Below are 17,294 nucleotides of genomic sequence, written 5' to 3' on the forward strand. Positions count from 1 at the left end.
AAAACGCTGCTTAAATTACGCTCAATGTATTAATAGCATATAGATTAATGGAACTACATATATACAGCAAGCTTGTCTTTAACTTAAGATACAATCGTTACAATTATTGATCTTATACCATTTGAAACGGAAATAAACTGTATATTAGTAGTATTTTTAATTTCCCGCCGTCTTCGAGAAGCTTGCGATACATTTAGTATGCTGTTTAATAAGAAAATGGGTAATCCGACAGTTGTCGCTTATTTGTCTAAATAAAATGCAAATAAGAAATTATTTCACACTTTTTAGCGCTTTTCGAAGTCGGTAATATCACAAAATCTTTTATTTCATATTTTTCAGTAAAGCGATCAATATCGCAGGACCAACGTGAAATGACTTTCATTGTCGTTAATAAGGCGCTAATTTATTTCTATCTATTTATTATTTATTTCAATTCTGAATTCTTATTAATGAATAAAACGTTGTATAGGCTGTCCAACCCCGCATACGAATAAGAAATAAACCAGCTGTATTCCGCCAATGATATTATACTTTGAACAATGATAGGGAAGGATATTTCTATAACTTAATAGTGTGTCACGTATCATTTCGCTATGAAAATAGACTTATGCCCGAAAATGAATCAGCAGAACGATGTTTCGTGCAACGGAAACACGAGTTGAAGTTTATATTGCGAAATGCATTTGAAAGCGCTCGACCAGGCTTCTGTTTCGAAATCATCTCGATATCGCAAAATTTGCAGAACAACGAGAGCACTGAACATACGTAAATGAAATCAATGAACAACGAATTGTTTGCAACAACGATAGTTAACAACCAGCAAATTGGAGAAATTTTACAAACAGTATCGATCGGGGTGGTCTATCTCCGGAAAACGCGAAAGATTTCGTCCCGATAGCACAATTCAATGCTGAATAATCGATGAACGTAGATAAAAATTGGATTTTTGCAAAAAAAAAAGGTAGTTTACAAAAAACAAAAATACAAAGAGAATCATGCTGATTGGTCAAGTCGTTTCGGACAAATCTGCGAACATTCATGAAAAAAAAATATATGTCGAATTGAGATACCTTCTTTCTGTTTCGAAGAATTTTCCATAAAAATTGAAAGCCATCGAATTCAAATACCAAAATTGTCAGCCGTTAAGTATAATATTTGTTAAAAGTTACATAATATTTGATGCGGAAAATCATCAAATAATGGTATGCGAATCTGAATAAAACCATTGTATTTAAAAACGAAAACCGCTGCAACGTGCAATTTGAAACCGAGCATATATATCACTGAAAATGTGCAAATCGATAGGTATCAAAAATTCCTGCTTAATTTAATGCGATTGGGAAATTATTCCTTACAGAGGTCGAAAGTATTTCGAAGTCATTCTGCGTATCACGTTAATCAGGCTGTTGCAGATCAGAGATTAGAATTGTTAACGAAGCTTTTGCCCGACGTCGATAATCATAGGAATTAGATGGTAACCAATCTGGAGATACGTACCATGGGTTTCGTTAAAGGAAGATTCATCGGTGGCAACGCGAAGCCACTTCTCTCTTGTCGACCCTCCTAATTTTCGCAAAGCAAGGGCAGAATATTAATAAGAATCAAATTTTAACCGTAGATTCCTGATCGTAATAAACGATCGTTCGTGAGAGCAGTGGTGTTTAGAACGTCATCTCTGGGATTTCTTTCGAAATTAGAACAATTAAGTTGCTCCTACGATTTACTTCGCTTTCGTCATTTAATATTAGCGATTTATATAAATTTAATATCGAACAATGATATCAAATTCCTAATTAAATTTCATGAGAAGTGCATAGTTTTGTTAAGATAAAAAGTATCGTACGGAATATCCATCCTCTCTGTACAAGCGAAAGATTGATTTATTCTTTCCAGTCATTGTACTGTCTCTTCTTCGAGAGTCTGTTTTAACAAGTATTTTTTCCACTCTCACCTTTCCGTCTGTACATTTTTGCTGCACAAAGATGAGCGTGAAATGTTCTGTCTTCTTGACCATTAAAAGGAATAGCAAGTCCAGACGTTCTTTTCTTGTACTTTTTCCTTTTGGAGCGTCGCTGCTCAAGTGGCATTCTAATCATCCATTATGCTAATGATGTACGATTCTATTTTTTTGATAGAAATTTCAGTATTATTCCAGTTTATTTCATCTTACAATTCACCGCGTACCTTGCCAGCATTCGTGTAATTCCTTTCGCTGGATTTTTTCACAATATGCAAAATTTCCATCGGTTTGGAATATATTTGCAAGCTTGGGAAGTTCGATGAGTTTGGAAATTTACGTACTTAGAAGTTTCAGGGTTCGATTAGTTTATCTGCAAAGGCGAATCCGATGGAAGATTCACAATATACCGATTTCTTCTTCAGAAACTCATTAAATTTCGCACACGTTTACGGAGCAAACTTTCCGGGGCTTTGCGCGCGTTCTTAATTCAGGAAAATCATGTTCCATGTTTTTCTTCCGAAGTCTGCTGTATATCATTGTTAAACAAACTAAACTGCGATAAACGTAGGAAATCTGGGCAGATTCTTTACCGGGAAACAGAAAATTGTTGCGCACCTTTTTAGTCTTAAAATTTATATTTCTGCTTTCTGAGCGAGAAAGAATGTTGGAAATATCACGGCGAAATAATACACAAACGTTTAATCTGAAAAACCAGCGCGGCAGTCACATATACTCGATTCATCTCGTTATCCTCGCTATATTAAATATAATACAAAATTCATCGAATAAAATTAATCGAAACATATTCGCGCATTTCTGTATTATGTTTCCAAGGGAGAATATAGCGCTTGAATATCTGTTAAATGGTTTCAAAATCTAAAGCTAAGGAAAATAAAAACTGAAATGTTCGATGCTGTTGGTTATTCCTTGCGCTTTATTAAATGAACGCGTATATCGAATTACTTAGGTATTAAATCGTCAGCAGATCGATTACATGGAAAGAATTGCACGTAGTTTTGGAACGTACGAAGAAACACGGGACGCATGGATGTATGTACCAGTGTCAGTGTATTAAAGGTTTTGGAAACGATCCAACCCGAGTCTGCTGTTTCTCCAGCAGATCTGGTGCATCTTTGGGAAGAATTCGATGGAAATTCCGATCACATACAGCTGATTGGTCGGATGCGTATAGAGTACCAGACCACCGCCATTGCAGCTTCTACTTCTCTTCGTCTGTTTTGTTCCATTTGCTTGATCTGATTTCGATAGAAGGCCGTGAAAATTAAGATAATAATGCCGTTTTATACCAGTCGCAAACGTATATGTAAAATGTAATAGATAATGTAAATGTAAAATATGAATGTAAAAATTTAAATGTAAAAATGGAAATGTAAAATGTACGATTCGCATGTAAGATGAATATGTATGATGCATTTGTATCGTGGTAAGACAAACTTCGAGTGAAGATCGAATTTTACATATAAGCTGAGATAAAAAAAAAAAGAAAAACAGGAAAATAGAAATTTGTAAAAAGTTGACGTACAAAGTTTATCGTATTCGTATATCTTTTAGCTTGCCACTAAAAAGACTCGATTATTTCGTATTGTGATTCAGAAATCGAAGTCCAACGAGTGGAAAAACAATTTAAACGTTCCGAGCAATCTTTTCTTGTGCAATGACGTTTTTATTTGATTCGGCAAACTGTTTAGTCACTCTTTGATAACTTGAGTAAATAATTGTCAGAAATATAAATAATTCTTTGTTTCCTTCGTTTTAATTATATCCACCGTGTCAATTCGTACCAGTGCAATCGTATTTGGTTAGTATAACGAATGCAGTTATAATAAAACTGATTCTGACTCAGCCAGGAAAACCGTGTTGGCAGCTAATTAGAACGGACACGTTTGCTATTGTACGGAAACTATCGGAAGTAAACACATTCTGCAAGAACGTGCCATATCCTTTTAGGGAAGCTATCCGTAGCTCGATGTTCGAAGAGAAAGCATTGTCGATACCTTCAAACCTTATCCGGCGTGAAGCTACGGCATTTACGTCGACATATTTTTCTTTCATCGAAGAAATGGCAACCATCCGTGGTCAAGGAACAGACATTCACGAGACACTCGACTTCACCCGATTCAGATATCTTTTCTTCTTTTCCATCTTGCTGACAAATAAGATAAAACAAGATGACCATGAATATCTGTATGCTCTTGCTGGTTAGATCTAAAAAAGTATATAAGAAAATAATTTAAAAGTGTATAAAGAAATGCAGGAGGAAGTGGTGAAAAAATAATATGTAAATGGATACATGCAAAATATTAGATTTTCCGAAAGGTTTCTTTCGTTTTATAAGGAAATAATAGACGCGCAATGTTTTTTGTTTTATATTAGTTTATCGAATTATGCAGGAATATAATAATAGAAATAGAACGAAATGGATCATACCTAATTCAGTAAAATAATATAAAACAGAAATTGTTGTTCATCTATTATCACCTTATGAAACGAAAGAAACCTTTCGGACAACCTAATGTAATAAGAGTAAATTAGCAAACTGAAGTGCTTGAAGAACTCTACGATATAATAGTAAAGATACTTTCGTTTTGTTATGAAATTTTCTATTTTTGCACCGGTAAGAAGAAAGAACTTAAAACTTTATAAAACTTTGTTTCAGTGCTTTTATTGGTAGAAGCTGGCTGGTTGTGCGCAGGTATAACGTGGTTAACGCATTTCTACCAAAGCTGTACCATCGGCCAAGTGAAAGATGTAATGTTAGGTAAGCTTTTCGCAAAAGGTGTCTGACACTTCTAATTCCAATAGGAAACAGAAACGATATTTCGAATGAACGGTGATACAGCTGCTGGAAATATAATTGTTCAGAGAAAATACAGAAGAGAAACTAATCTTATTCGTTACTAATTTTCAATTTCGTACTTGTATCGTTGTTCCCTCGAAATAACGACTCGTTGTACGAAAGGAGCTACGCTAAGAATTCTCTCAGCTATCTCTAGCTATCTTAGAATTCTCTAGCTATCGTAAAAGTAATTTTTATATCAATTAAATCCTGAGGACGGAAACGATGCCTGTACTAACAATAACGCTCGCTTCAGTTGAATCGCGTGCGAATGAAATTCCACGACGTCGAAACGCTCTGTGAAATGTTGCGGTGGTTTCCGCGGTATCTTTGTAATTGCATAAACCAAGGAACTCGTAAACATACTTGCGTCTGAAATCAGAGCAAACACGATTTTAGCTTTCATTCTCGCCGCAGGTTTAGTGGTATCAAATTGGTGCGTATTGGCGTCGGTGATGGTAACGGTGTGGTGCACATACGACGCTGCGGGTAGATCGTGGGTAAAAATGAAGAAATATCAACGCAGCATGAGGGAAGCGGAATCGAGATGCGGTAAATTGCATTACAACCGAAGCGGTAGCAGAAACAGAAACTGGCGGCAGAGGTAACGATTTACGACTTACGATTCTTATTTCACTTCTCACGTCTGACTTATTATCGTCTACTTCCACTGATATCTTTATCCCCATGTTACTTGATAGGGGATAGTTAGTGGAGGATTGTCGTGTCTTTGTTCGCCTTTTAAAGTATTTCTATCTATCATATATTAAGCGATATAAATAGCGTAAATAAATAAAAGTTGAGAGAAGGTTAAGCAACAAATAAAACAAGTAAGATGATATAAATAATATAGAAAATGATTGGCGAATGAATTTACGATGGGTTTCGCGATTCTCGACACGATAATACCTTCTCGAGATTTTAACGATTAAAATGACGAATATTCGGTACTTGTAGAAAAGTTATACGAGCGTACCAGGATAGCTGGGACAACAGATGCAGACTTTTATTCTGCTGCATGGGCAATTCCGATAGGAATCGAGTAAGTGTTGTTCGAAATGATACGCGTCCTTCAAAGATTTGCTTCAGGTCGGTGCAAAATGCTCTATCTCTTTTCTGGCGAATTGTTTCAAGCAACATTATCGATTTGCATTTAACCGAGAAGCGTGATGGATATTTCGACGTCAACTTGCATACATACATGTCATTATTTTCATTGCTACGTATAATGATATTCATCTGATGATAGCTATTCATTGAACAGCGAGGTCAAAATATAAATAATTTTCATCGAATAAATTTGCGCTCTTGCATTCTGTCCGTTTGAGCGGAAACGATCGGAGAAATAACATTAGAGTTAATATTTTCGATAATATTGGTTCATCATTTTACATTGATTTTATATTTTCGATATTGATATCTGATAATCTAGTTGCCGAAAATTTACTCTTTACAGTTGAAATATTTAAAAATATCACAAAGCGTTTGCATCGATCTGATAGAAGCCGCCTAGATTTTCAATGAGATTGATTCCTCCTCAGAATTCGTTCGCAGACATCGCCAGATTATTGAGCGACTTTTTCCGAGACCTTGACGTGGTTCCATCGGACGTGGTCGCCGGTCTGGTGTTATTGAGAAAGTTCCAAAAAATCGAACGGGAACTGATAGTGAAGCAACGAAAGAACGATACGTACGAGTTTCTATCCGGCGTGCCAGTTACACCTCGCACTAAATTCCTGTCCTTGACCGAGGATGGTGATCTGGGCCACTTTCAATCGGCCATTCATTACATGCACTTTGCCCTCGCTGCTTACGGCTGGCCCATGTTCCTCATTAGCCATTCCACCGGTCTTTGTCAGCTGTGCACGAGGTAATGTTACCGTGAACGCATGTCGTTATTCCAGGTGTTAGCGTCAATTGATTTTTCAACGATGTTTCGCGCGATTGCTCGACAGAATCGATCGAGTTTCGGTTTTTAATTATATTCGCTATAGTTTTTACCGCGCTCGTTTCTCTATAAAGGAATTTCGTGCTGTTTTCTTTCTGTTCTCTCAGAAACAACGCGAGTTTCCACGAAATTCTCTTTTCCTTCCCTCGAGATCCTGTTACACTCTCCGATTACATTTTTATTTGTTACAACATAAATTTGGGATTCGCTACGTCGTAAACGTTTACCTAATCGTAATCTTTTATTTAAAGAATCACGATACGAGTATCTCCGCCAAAGTTGTTCGACCAATCAATTAGCCGCGAGTAATCGGCACGCGAAGCATCTAGAACCGTTTGCATGCCCGCACTAATTTCTAGAGTGAAAGCATCGAGGAAAATAAGTTGTTTGGAACTTTGTGGCAGATTAAGATGCGGCTGCTTCCCGTGCGGCAGGCACGAAGACGAGGCGACCGTTGTGGAAGACAATTGTTGCCAGTGCAATTACGCCGCACTAAGAAAGATGGTTGACGTCGCTGAGGTGGAGGTCATTTATGCGACTTTTCACGTCGACGTCGGTGAGACGCCGTTCTTCGTCGCGCTCGATTACACGAAGAAAAAGGTTTCGCGCGTTTCCTCATTGATTCGCATGCATCGAACCGCGTTTGCTCGAGAAACAGCGAACACGAGAAGAATTAGAGATAGAATATAGAGATAGGTCCTCTAGGTATCTCGCGATGCTCGTTCGCGACGATATTCGTCGACAACCCGATCGAATTCTTCGCATAAAAGTTGCAATCTACATCGGTGCGGATTTCGAGATTAAAGCAAACTGCGATACGCCGGTATTTTGGCTGCTTAATTGTAGAATAAATGGATCTCCTTTAGCGACTTCATGAATTTTTCGATGGCTATTAAGCGTGCCATCGCATCGAACTTCGTCGCAACGACATCCGTGAGAAGTTACCTATTATAAATATATGTATTCCCGTATGTATAGAGTCATCGTGTGAGAATTGTAGTTTAATCCATAATGAATAAGTTACACCATTTTGCTTAACTCTGTTAAACTTCTCACGAGTTTAATATATACTTAAAGGTATCCATCTTTGAATAATTCAATAATTATTTAATAAAATACGATACCTGATTAGCAACGAAGCGAAACTAAGCGAAATTTAATTTCTTATCTCCCTTTATCCATTGAAAAATGGAGACTCGATATTAGTGTATGAAAGAAGACTGGAGAATTTTAACATAGTAAAGGAAGTGGATCGAAATAATGAAAAACCGATAGTTTGCCTCTTGTTAAAATTCCATAGAAAATTTTAATCCTCGATTTCTAAGACAGGGTTTAAAGGTCGCTTTATCCCGAACTCGAGCGAACTTGAGGACGGATAATTACCAATTTTCTGCTGCCTCTTTTCAAGGTTGTCGTTAGTATACGAGGAACTCTCAGCATGAAGGATGTATTAACGGACTTAAACGCGGAGGGTGAAGTGTTACCATTGTCACCACCGAGGGAGGACTGGTTAGGCCATAAGGGTATGGTCCAAGCAGCCGAATACATTCGAAAGAAACTACTCGAAGAGGAAATTATATCCCGCGCGCTTGCCAAGGTATTATACTTTGCCTTGCTGTCGCGATAAATGCAAATGTGTTATGTGTAAAAACTAACCTGAACGAAGCAATTATATTTTATCACCTTTGCATGTTACGTCGCGAACAGCGTCAAGCTAAAAGAGCAATGCACCGAACACAAGAAATATTGCGTTTATTTTATTTAATAATAAAATTTTTATATTCGATAGCGTTGTCTTAGCATTAAGCAGTTATTTCATGACATATAATTTTCCTGATGGGGAACTGTTCAATTTTTTCCTCCAGGATACGTCAAGGGGGACCCATCAATTTGGTCTGACACTCGTCGGTCATTCTCTGGGAGCTGGTACAGCAGCTATCTTAGCGATTTTGCTTAAACAAGACTATCCTGACCTGGTGTGCTTCTCGTTCGCTCCACCGGGTGGTCTCTTGAGCATGCCTGCTCAGCAATACTCACAGGAATTTATTACATCCGTAGTAGTTGGGAAAGATGTCGTACCTAGGATAGGTCTTAGACAGATGGAGAGCTTAAGAGCTGATCTTATCAATGCCATAAAAAGGAGCGTCGATCCGAAGGTACGTACTTTATCGTGGGAAAAATAGAAAATACAGAACTCCTATAACCGTCTGAATAAATGGAATGTCAGTCTAGAAAGAACATGTAGTATCCCTTCTATCTTCGTCATCAGTTATTTTGTTCCTTATCGATATGAAATTAAAAGAAAAATATAACGCTCCTTCCATGATACGCGTTACAATGATTTTTGTAAAATTTAAGAAATATAAATATATAAGAAACGTGAAGATATACGAAGGAAATACAAACGTTATGGTATATAGAATATTAAAAGTGAATTTGTGTAAACATCGACAAGCTAATCGTCATCTTTGAATTCTACGCATCATTTATACGTTCTAATACTAAATATGTACTTTCAACAGTATCAATAACCAACGACATTAAATTCCAAAATTCCAATAGTTTTACTATGACTCTCTTAGATATTCGACGCACTTATTATATAGTATCGAAGAAAATTTGTATCTTTAGAGTTTTCCAGCTAATTTCAAACTTCAAAATAAAAAAAAAAAAACGATATTTTACGCGCACTGCCCCAATATACATTAGCATCTACCAAGGAGAACGATAAGTGTTCCCGTATAATCGGGTAGAGGCTGCGCCGTCAATAGTAACGATCGTTTCAGTGGAAAACGATAGCGTGCTCGGTGATGTGTTGCGGTTGTGGTTCCACCCCTACCTCGGCTGCGAATTTAGAAGCTGGTGGATGTATCAGCGAGTATCAGAGAGACAAGGACCTAGCTCGTTCGCAGACCGTTGTTCCGAGCGACTCCAGCATCGCGTTGACATTGCACAGGCCTCTGTATCCACCTGGTCGAATCATACACGTTGTTCGACATCATCCCAACAAGGGAGAGTAAGTTTGTTTGTTTGTGTATCGTCGTCGATTTTATTTTAAGCATCGTTTAAAACGCAGACACGAAACGTTATGATGCAATGTCTCTCGAGGAAGGTGATTAAGAGCAAATTTTAATGAAAGATGTTTTTCGTTTCTAGGAAAAAGTATGAGAGCCGTTGGAGGTACGTTTATCGAAAAGTTTGCATTTTCAGGGTTGCTCTGGGTAATTGCATCTTGGAGATGTGCCCGAATTGCCCCGCATGTGTTCCTCGGATTCCTATTCTACACTTGTTTCTTTGAAATCTATCGTCGCACATTTATGACTGTTTCCTGTCGAAGAAATTGTCGTACAATCATCTTTTATATCCATGTATTTGCATGATTGAAATTCATAGAGAACGAGTACACGATGTTATACCGCGCGATACGTAGTATTATACCTAATCGTGCACGGATTCGTGCACGAAGTAATTTTTTAGTAAGATTAATGGTACGATCGTTTTCAAACTTTGAGAGCTGACCGAGAAGTGTTACGTTGGGAACCACGCGTTGTCCGGTTTAAATAGAAAATTTAACGAGCTATCCATTGATTTAAATTCTCCTAAACCTTCACATTATTCCAATACTTTAGATCTCTAGAATTCGATACGTGGAAACTGTTTTCAAACTTTGAAAACCATCAGACTACATCGCTTTATAAATGATACTTTAAAAATAACGTACATAGTTGAGGAAGTCATCCATCGAATAATCAAATCCGCGTATGCATCCAACTGCATGAATCTCACGTAGCGACTAGTGTCTCATAGAAGATTAAAGAATTAATTTCTTTGAAAAAAATTAGATCGTCGAAATTGACCCGCACGAACACAAGATCTCCTTCTTTTATTTCAGACAAATGTTACACAAACATGAACCGGTATACCAAGCGCTTTGGGCAGGACCGTGCGACTTCGACGAGGTGTTGATAAGCCCGGTGATGATACAGGACCATATGCCGGACAATATGCTGAAAGCATTGAACAAGGTAAGCCAGACCGATTTGATAATTCGTCAGATAAAGAGGTCGCAACCGCCGGTTCGCCGAATGTCCTCGGTAAGGCTGGGTAATTACGAAATCTTGGAGGAAACAACGGACGAACTGAATCCGAAGGAAGAGGACAAACCTCAGAACGTAGTAATCAATATAGAGAGTAATGGACACGTGAAAAATGGAGATGTTGGTAGTGTGCGAACTGAAAGTACTCGAAACGTCGCGGAAACGGATAACGAGACTATTGTGGTCAATGTCGAGGTACACGAACAAAAGGAAACGAAGTCTGGATCTTGATAACGAGGTGGAGCTGTTCTGCTGTGAATATCGATCCTTTCGCTGCTAATATTCACATTGGCGATCATATCTTTAAATAGAAGACGTAAATTGACACAGATAGTAAAAATTTTATATATATATATATATATGCATTTTTTTTTAGTCCTTCTATCAATTTTGTATAGTAGTTTTTACTGTGAGAGCAATATCATGACTCCAATATTTTCATTCTATGAAACATTCTTTGTAGAAGTTATATGTTGCCGTTAAATGGATGATGTGGATATTAAGAGTGATAAAGGTATCACAGATTCTTTCTTCGCGACGAAACTGTTAATCCACTGACGATTTACTAAGCAATAGTACTCTAGGATAGAGCTTTTATGATAAAACCTGTTTGTTACGAAGTGATACTTTTTATCGAATTTTAATGTCCGACTGACGAAGAAGCTACAAGATTCCTTTACGTTTAAGTTGAAATAAATTTTAATCAATTTGTTGCGTAATGTTTTTTGTATATAGTTATGTAGTTAAGTATACGTAAAACCACAAGTGAGGTGGTTGTAGTGGTAGTTTTTCTTAAATAGGGTAGTACTTTTTATTTAATTTTACGTTCCTTCATTTATATTTAAAAACTATTTGGTTTATAGCTCCTTTTTTAAAATTAATTTCCAGCGCGAAGCACAATATCGAAGCAATAATATTTATACGATGTAATAAGAATCGATTGAAAATTACTATATAGAATATTTCACTTTTTTTTCTTTCTTATTTTCGTTTAAATCGATCAAGTAGCTGACACGCATGTTCTTCGACACTGCATGGGTTACCGTAACATTTGCAAACGATTATATTTATAGCTTTTCGCATAATTCTGTACATCTCTTTCTTTTTAAATGGTTTTTGTTTTTCTTCGTGTTTTATTTTGTACCTTTACTTGAATCGCGATTGCATCCAAAACGACTAAATACGCGTATGTAATAATCGTATGGTAATAATTCTTATCAGAAAAGAAGCGTAATCGATGCAACAATTAAATTAATCCAATAACAAAACTTTTTTATTCGAAAAATTATATTATACCAGCCTTAAAACGAACCTTGATTACCTAAGTAAAACAAATACGTTATATTAAATCTTCTGTCCGATAGTGGTCGTTTTGATTGCATATCGGAACAGCTCGATTCTGTATAATTTTTGATGTACGCTACTTTTGATCAATATACTTTATACCACGAAAATGTTGTTATTTATTTATTTGTTAAATTTCGCTTCCTACTTCTATGCCTGAAACATTTAAAAGTAATACGAATACAATTCTATACGTCATGTATTATTTATACTATTGGGAATTATCACGAAATTATACTTTCTATTATTTAATCGGAAATTAATTGGAATAGATTTTATATAAATAATACATGTGCAAAAAAGAAATGATTATACATTTGTTTTGTGGCTATTAATATTCGCTTTGCGTCTCGAGTCGTTAGATTCTTTTCCTAATTTCACACTTTTCCAGATCATGCTAATGTATCGGCCTCGACTGTTATGGCAAAAAAGGAAAGATGGTGATTAATCTGCTCTCGCTTTGCATGGTAGTGACGAAGCAAGCAACTTTCGCACCTTAGAACGTAGTCGATTACCTGAAATACATCGAAAATTAATCGACGGTTCACAGTCTACGGAAAACAGGATAACGGATGAACGCAATCCCTTAAGCGTACAAGTAATCTGTTAAACGTCCAAAGAACCAACGTACTGGCTAAATTACTTGCATATTAGCATGGAGAAACGAGGAGTAGCCGTTTCGTTGCTTTCCTGCTTGAATAAACTCCGAAGCTGTATCTCTATCCTCGGCTGTTCTTTCTCGGCTGGAATCTTAGTTCTCTCGAATCTCTGACATCCCCGTAGCGTAGAAGATTAACCGATTTCCCAATTACATAGAGCTAGATTACATAGGTTTTGCATTGCGAAATTGATGAAATGCGAAAAAAGTTGTATCGTGGCGACCGATAGTAACCGGCGATCTCACGAAAGGATGTGTGGCTGAGGGTGTGTGGTGTGTGGATTAGGTGTCAGCGTGCAGAGATCGCGGCGCTGCAGACGGAGATAGAGCAACGCGTGCAACGGTTGCGACGGACGCAGCAACACAACGGACGCCTGAACAACGACACGTCGCGGTCGTACTCCATCATCAAAGTACACCGACGAGCTCTCACGGCCGCGACGCCGACGTCTATGTCACCACACACTCTTCTTGCCACGGCACAAGGTACATTGATGTCTTTCGGTTTCATCGGGTCCGTGTTTCACCAACAACCAAGAATCGGTGATACCATTACCCAATCATTTCTAATTAACGGTTTCGCATTATGTAGAATGTAGATAGAGAGTGTTATCGTAGATATTTACGTTGGTAGAATTGTAATGGACTGTGTGTCGATTGTATGGTTGAAAATTACGGGGAAAAGATAGAACGAGATGGTATCGCTGGTTCAGAGTGATGCAGGTCGCTGAAGAAGTGGCTGTCTTTAGCTAACTGCTTGCAGACGTTCGTTGTTGTTAGACGAACGTTTGTCGTATACGATCTCTCTGTCTTATACTTCCTTGTTCTTCTAAATTTTCGAGCAATTATCTGTTCGAGTGGATTGTTACGGTACAGCGCTGCAAAAGTATTTATGTTAGAATTCGAGTGAAAAATAATTGAATCTATTTTATTTTAGTATTTATTTTAGAACAGTAAGATGGTAGATCTTTTCAAGAAATTGTACAAATTAAACCTTGAAATATGTAATATGTATTTGATTGGTATATTTAGTCTATCTATTCCTTATATGCACAAAATCGACGGTCTCGTCTACAGCGACCAGATTGCAGTCTAATCTGTCTTTGAATAGTTTATCGCATGTGATTATTCACGATCATGATCTTCAAGTATCACAATCACGATCGTTCATTTACACGTTTGCTCGAAATATACATTTGCTTCCGAAACGAAACAGGAGTACGTGTCGTAAATGAACATAGAGATTAGTTTCGTACGCGAGATCGTGTTAAACGATATGTGTACGATAGAAGCATAACAACGATTGTAACGATAGAGCCGTAATTAAACGATGTAGAGCAGAAAATTGATCGTCGATCAGTCGAATGCTATTTGCCACCCAGTCGTTCATGCATGTGTACTCACGCATTTAGTCTATCATATGATCATTGTATTTGATTTTTTTGTTCAGTTCGTAATTAAGTTTATCATCATTTATCGTACGTCAATAGCATGAAGGCAGAACATTGCGATAAAACATCAAGTATTTGAACGCGTTCTTTTCTTATACGAGTAATAATTCTTTTCCATGGTAAAAATGTTGCTGCATCGGGTAAAAATTCATCTCTATATTTTATCTACTTTTTTCTCTTTTTTTGTTATTTTTTACCTTAAATAAATTAAAGAAACTCGCTTCCGACGTAGTACAGGAATAATAAATGTACGCGAGCGAATTTCGTAGCATATACCTGAACTTTTAGTCAATTTATTCGGAAACTTCTTTATATCTTTTATGAATATATACATGCTTGTTAAAAATTTCTATGCTGGATAATGAAAATTAGAAACTCACGTTCATCTTTCTCGTACAGCATAAAACGAGAAATAAATTGCACGGCATATTTTGCAAAGTTTCGAAATTGCTTTGAAGATGTATAAAGAAGCGCGGGTTAGACGCTTCGTGTCCCGAAGAGCGAATTGTCGGACGGAGAAATATTTCTGTAAGAGCGAGTAAAGTGAAGTAGAAAAATATTTCAGTAAGTTATTCTCCGGGGAACGATCTTCAAATTGTCCACACTCTTCACTTTAGTCAACGATACAGCTGTTTCTTTGCCGTTTTATCTATCAATGTCAACCTTATCTCGCGTATCATGAATCAGTAAAATAACGTTTATGATATCGATCACTAATTTGCAGTAATTCTTTGAACGTTCACGCAAATCGGATAGAACTTAAACTTTAGAATAAACGTGCAAAGAATAGAGAAGCAAAGAAACCGGACTTAAATCTTAATTTCCATTCAATCGTTGATCGATGTAAAAGTAGAAATTAGATTTTGTAAGGATACATAGATATGAATCAAAGGTTTCTAAACGCAATAAAGGGCAAGGTGACCAGGAATTTTGAAGCTATCTGATTGGCAAATATTTTAAACTTATACCTTTTTCTTTCTGTAACTTCAAAAATTCTATCGATTCATAACATTACCACCTGTCATTATCACCTATCATAATATCACGAAAGGTGTTATAAAAAAGAAAAAGGCTGTAAGACTTTGTGAGCTTATAGTACTCACCAAGATATCCTATCGACTCGCAAAGTCTTACATCCTGTATATCGTTATATGACATTCGCTAATCATCGGTTCGAATCAAATTGCTTCTTGAATCATAATAGAAAATAACACGGAACTGTCGTAAAATAATGTCTGACGGTTTCGTGAGACGATTATATTGGAACCACGCGTGTGGATATGTCAGGTTGTAACGACCCTGGGACCGGCGAAGCCACAGAGGCTGGCTTCCGGTCACGCATCATCGACGGAGCCGTCGGAGGCACGCGAGGCCGTCGAGATCCAGGAGATGGAGGTGGAACAGGAGATGAGAGCGTTACTCTCTTCATCCAGCCCCGTAAAGTCGCATCCTAGCAACCTGGCTGGGACGCCACCGCACAAACTCTGCCTGGAGACAAGCTTCACGTCGTTGCAAAGCCCCTCGGAGTTTCCTCAAGCTGGTCGCGAGCTGAGCGTCGACTCCAGGGGAATTCCATGGGAATACGTCAGTCTGGCCAGCGAATTGCTCAACACGCCCAGGGCCGACGAGACTAAATCGTAAGAATAGCAATTATACGTCTGGACAACGAACTATGGTCCGTGACGGAGGACCGACGTTAAATGGACGCCGATATATTAGGTTTACGATGAGGATTTTAAGTCAACGAAAAGAACGTCACGCTAGATATAACGATGTAATAAATTGGTTGTTTTAGGGATAATAAACGTACGGGTGGTAGAATATTCCACGTATTTGTATTTGCACTGTATTTTGTCAAATTTTATAAAATATTTATGTAAATATTTACGTCCGAGGCAGGAAATTTATACGTTAAATTTCGATTTGTATATTTGCATTCGATGCGTTTCTAATCTCATTCGAACTACGTACATAGGCGCGAGAAACAATCAAAATAGTATTCCATCGAGTTTAAGGAACCTCATATATCACGCTCTCGTTCACGTTCGCTTATGTTTCACGATTCACAAGGTTCACCGCTTCGGCAATCGCGCACCTAAATACTCATTGCACTCCATCAGACCATCTAACGGAAAACGGTTCTTCCGAAGAATTGTGGCTTAAGAGGAACACTTTACGCTCTAATAATCAGACATCATATTTTCTTTGTTGTCTTCGATCATAAAATGTTGCTCTTTAGCTGCAGTTTATTTTTTATCGATCTCAAGAGTTATGTCAAGCAGTTTCTTCTTGTTCGTCTTTTTTTTCTTATTTTTTAACACGAAGATCGAATCGTCGAGGCGACTGGGACGAGAGCTCTCGAACGGCGCCACTAGCCACGCCGGAAACTCTCTCGGAGGCGTCGAGCAGTCCACCATCGCCGGTACCACCACCGAGACCGATGAGGCGTACACCCAAGATTTCGGGAAACTTGTCAACGGCGGCGGACGACTTGAAGAACAATCTTCACTTCGCTATGCTCTCGGCGAAGAATTACTTCCTGAGGGAAGGGAACAACGGCAGTAACACAAGCAGCGGCAACAGCGAGGCGAGCTACGAAAGCGCCAAGAGCTTAACCGCTGGTCTTCCGCCGCCAGTACCGAGAAGACGGGACTCTGTTATCGTCAGGAGGTAGCCCAAATATTTTTGTTTTTTTCTTTTCATTTCTTTTCTTTTTTTTTTTGGAATTCGAAATTATTTTTTTTTTATCCTTAACGTAATATTTATGGAAAATTGCAGAGAGCAAAGAGTGTGCACAGCTGCCTGCTGCAGAGACGATTTGTCCGAAAACTCCTCGTCGCAAGCCTCTTCCCATTCATCTAGGGCGTCTCAAACGTCGAATCGGGTTCAATCAGGTTTCCCCGTGGAGGAACACGAAACGAATGGATCCAGCTTGGACTTTTTCGAAGCAAAAGTATTCGATTATTCTATGAGACATCA

At 37.8% G+C, this 17,294-nt stretch overlaps 2 protein-coding genes across 10 annotated transcripts in view; one reads left to right on the forward strand and one right to left on the reverse strand.

Annotated features, from left to right (window-relative positions):
* Positions 1 to 17,294, forward strand: part of LOC122573563 (diacylglycerol lipase-alpha) — a 52,925-nt gene that overhangs the window by 33,973 nt on the left and 1,658 nt on the right. For 7 of the 9 annotated variants that reach the window (XM_043740087.1, XM_043740088.1, XM_043740089.1 and 4 more), the window contains 13 exons: positions 4,638 to 4,739; positions 5,235 to 5,421; positions 5,775 to 5,859; positions 6,359 to 6,687; positions 7,170 to 7,365; positions 8,174 to 8,362; positions 8,631 to 8,921; positions 9,552 to 9,781; positions 9,922 to 9,945; positions 10,658 to 10,790; positions 15,603 to 15,952; positions 16,641 to 16,985; positions 17,094 to 17,268. In XM_043740087.1, coding sequence (XP_043596022.1) covers positions 4,638 to 4,739; positions 5,235 to 5,421; positions 5,775 to 5,859; positions 6,359 to 6,687; positions 7,170 to 7,365; positions 8,174 to 8,362; positions 8,631 to 8,921; positions 9,552 to 9,781; positions 9,922 to 9,945; positions 10,658 to 10,790; positions 15,603 to 15,952; positions 16,641 to 16,985; positions 17,094 to 17,268 — 2,636 coding nt within the window. Of the gene's footprint in view, positions 1 to 4,637; positions 4,740 to 5,234; positions 5,422 to 5,774; positions 5,860 to 6,358; positions 6,688 to 7,169; positions 7,366 to 8,173; positions 8,363 to 8,630; positions 8,922 to 9,551; positions 9,782 to 9,921; positions 9,946 to 10,657; positions 10,791 to 13,150; positions 13,351 to 15,602; positions 15,953 to 16,640; positions 16,986 to 17,093; positions 17,269 to 17,294 lie in introns of all 9 variants that reach the window. The other 2 variants (XM_043740096.1, XM_043740095.1) reach the window with 2 other exon arrangements.
* On the reverse strand, positions 2,921 to 4,258 carry LOC122573574. The gene is made up of 2 exons (XM_043740124.1): positions 3,828 to 4,258; positions 2,921 to 3,236 (listed from the first exon to the last, which is right to left on the reverse strand). Exons 1-2 carry the CDS (start codon positions 4,049 to 4,051, stop codon positions 3,032 to 3,034), a joined length of 429 nt encoding a protein of 142 aa, XP_043596059.1. The 5' UTR covers positions 4,052 to 4,258; the 3' UTR covers positions 2,921 to 3,031.

Source organism: Bombus pyrosoma, linkage group LG12 (assembly GCF_014825855.1).
Source record: "Bombus pyrosoma isolate SC7728 linkage group LG12, ASM1482585v1, whole genome shotgun sequence".
Classification (NCBI taxonomy): domain Eukaryota; kingdom Metazoa; phylum Arthropoda; class Insecta; order Hymenoptera; family Apidae; genus Bombus; species Bombus pyrosoma.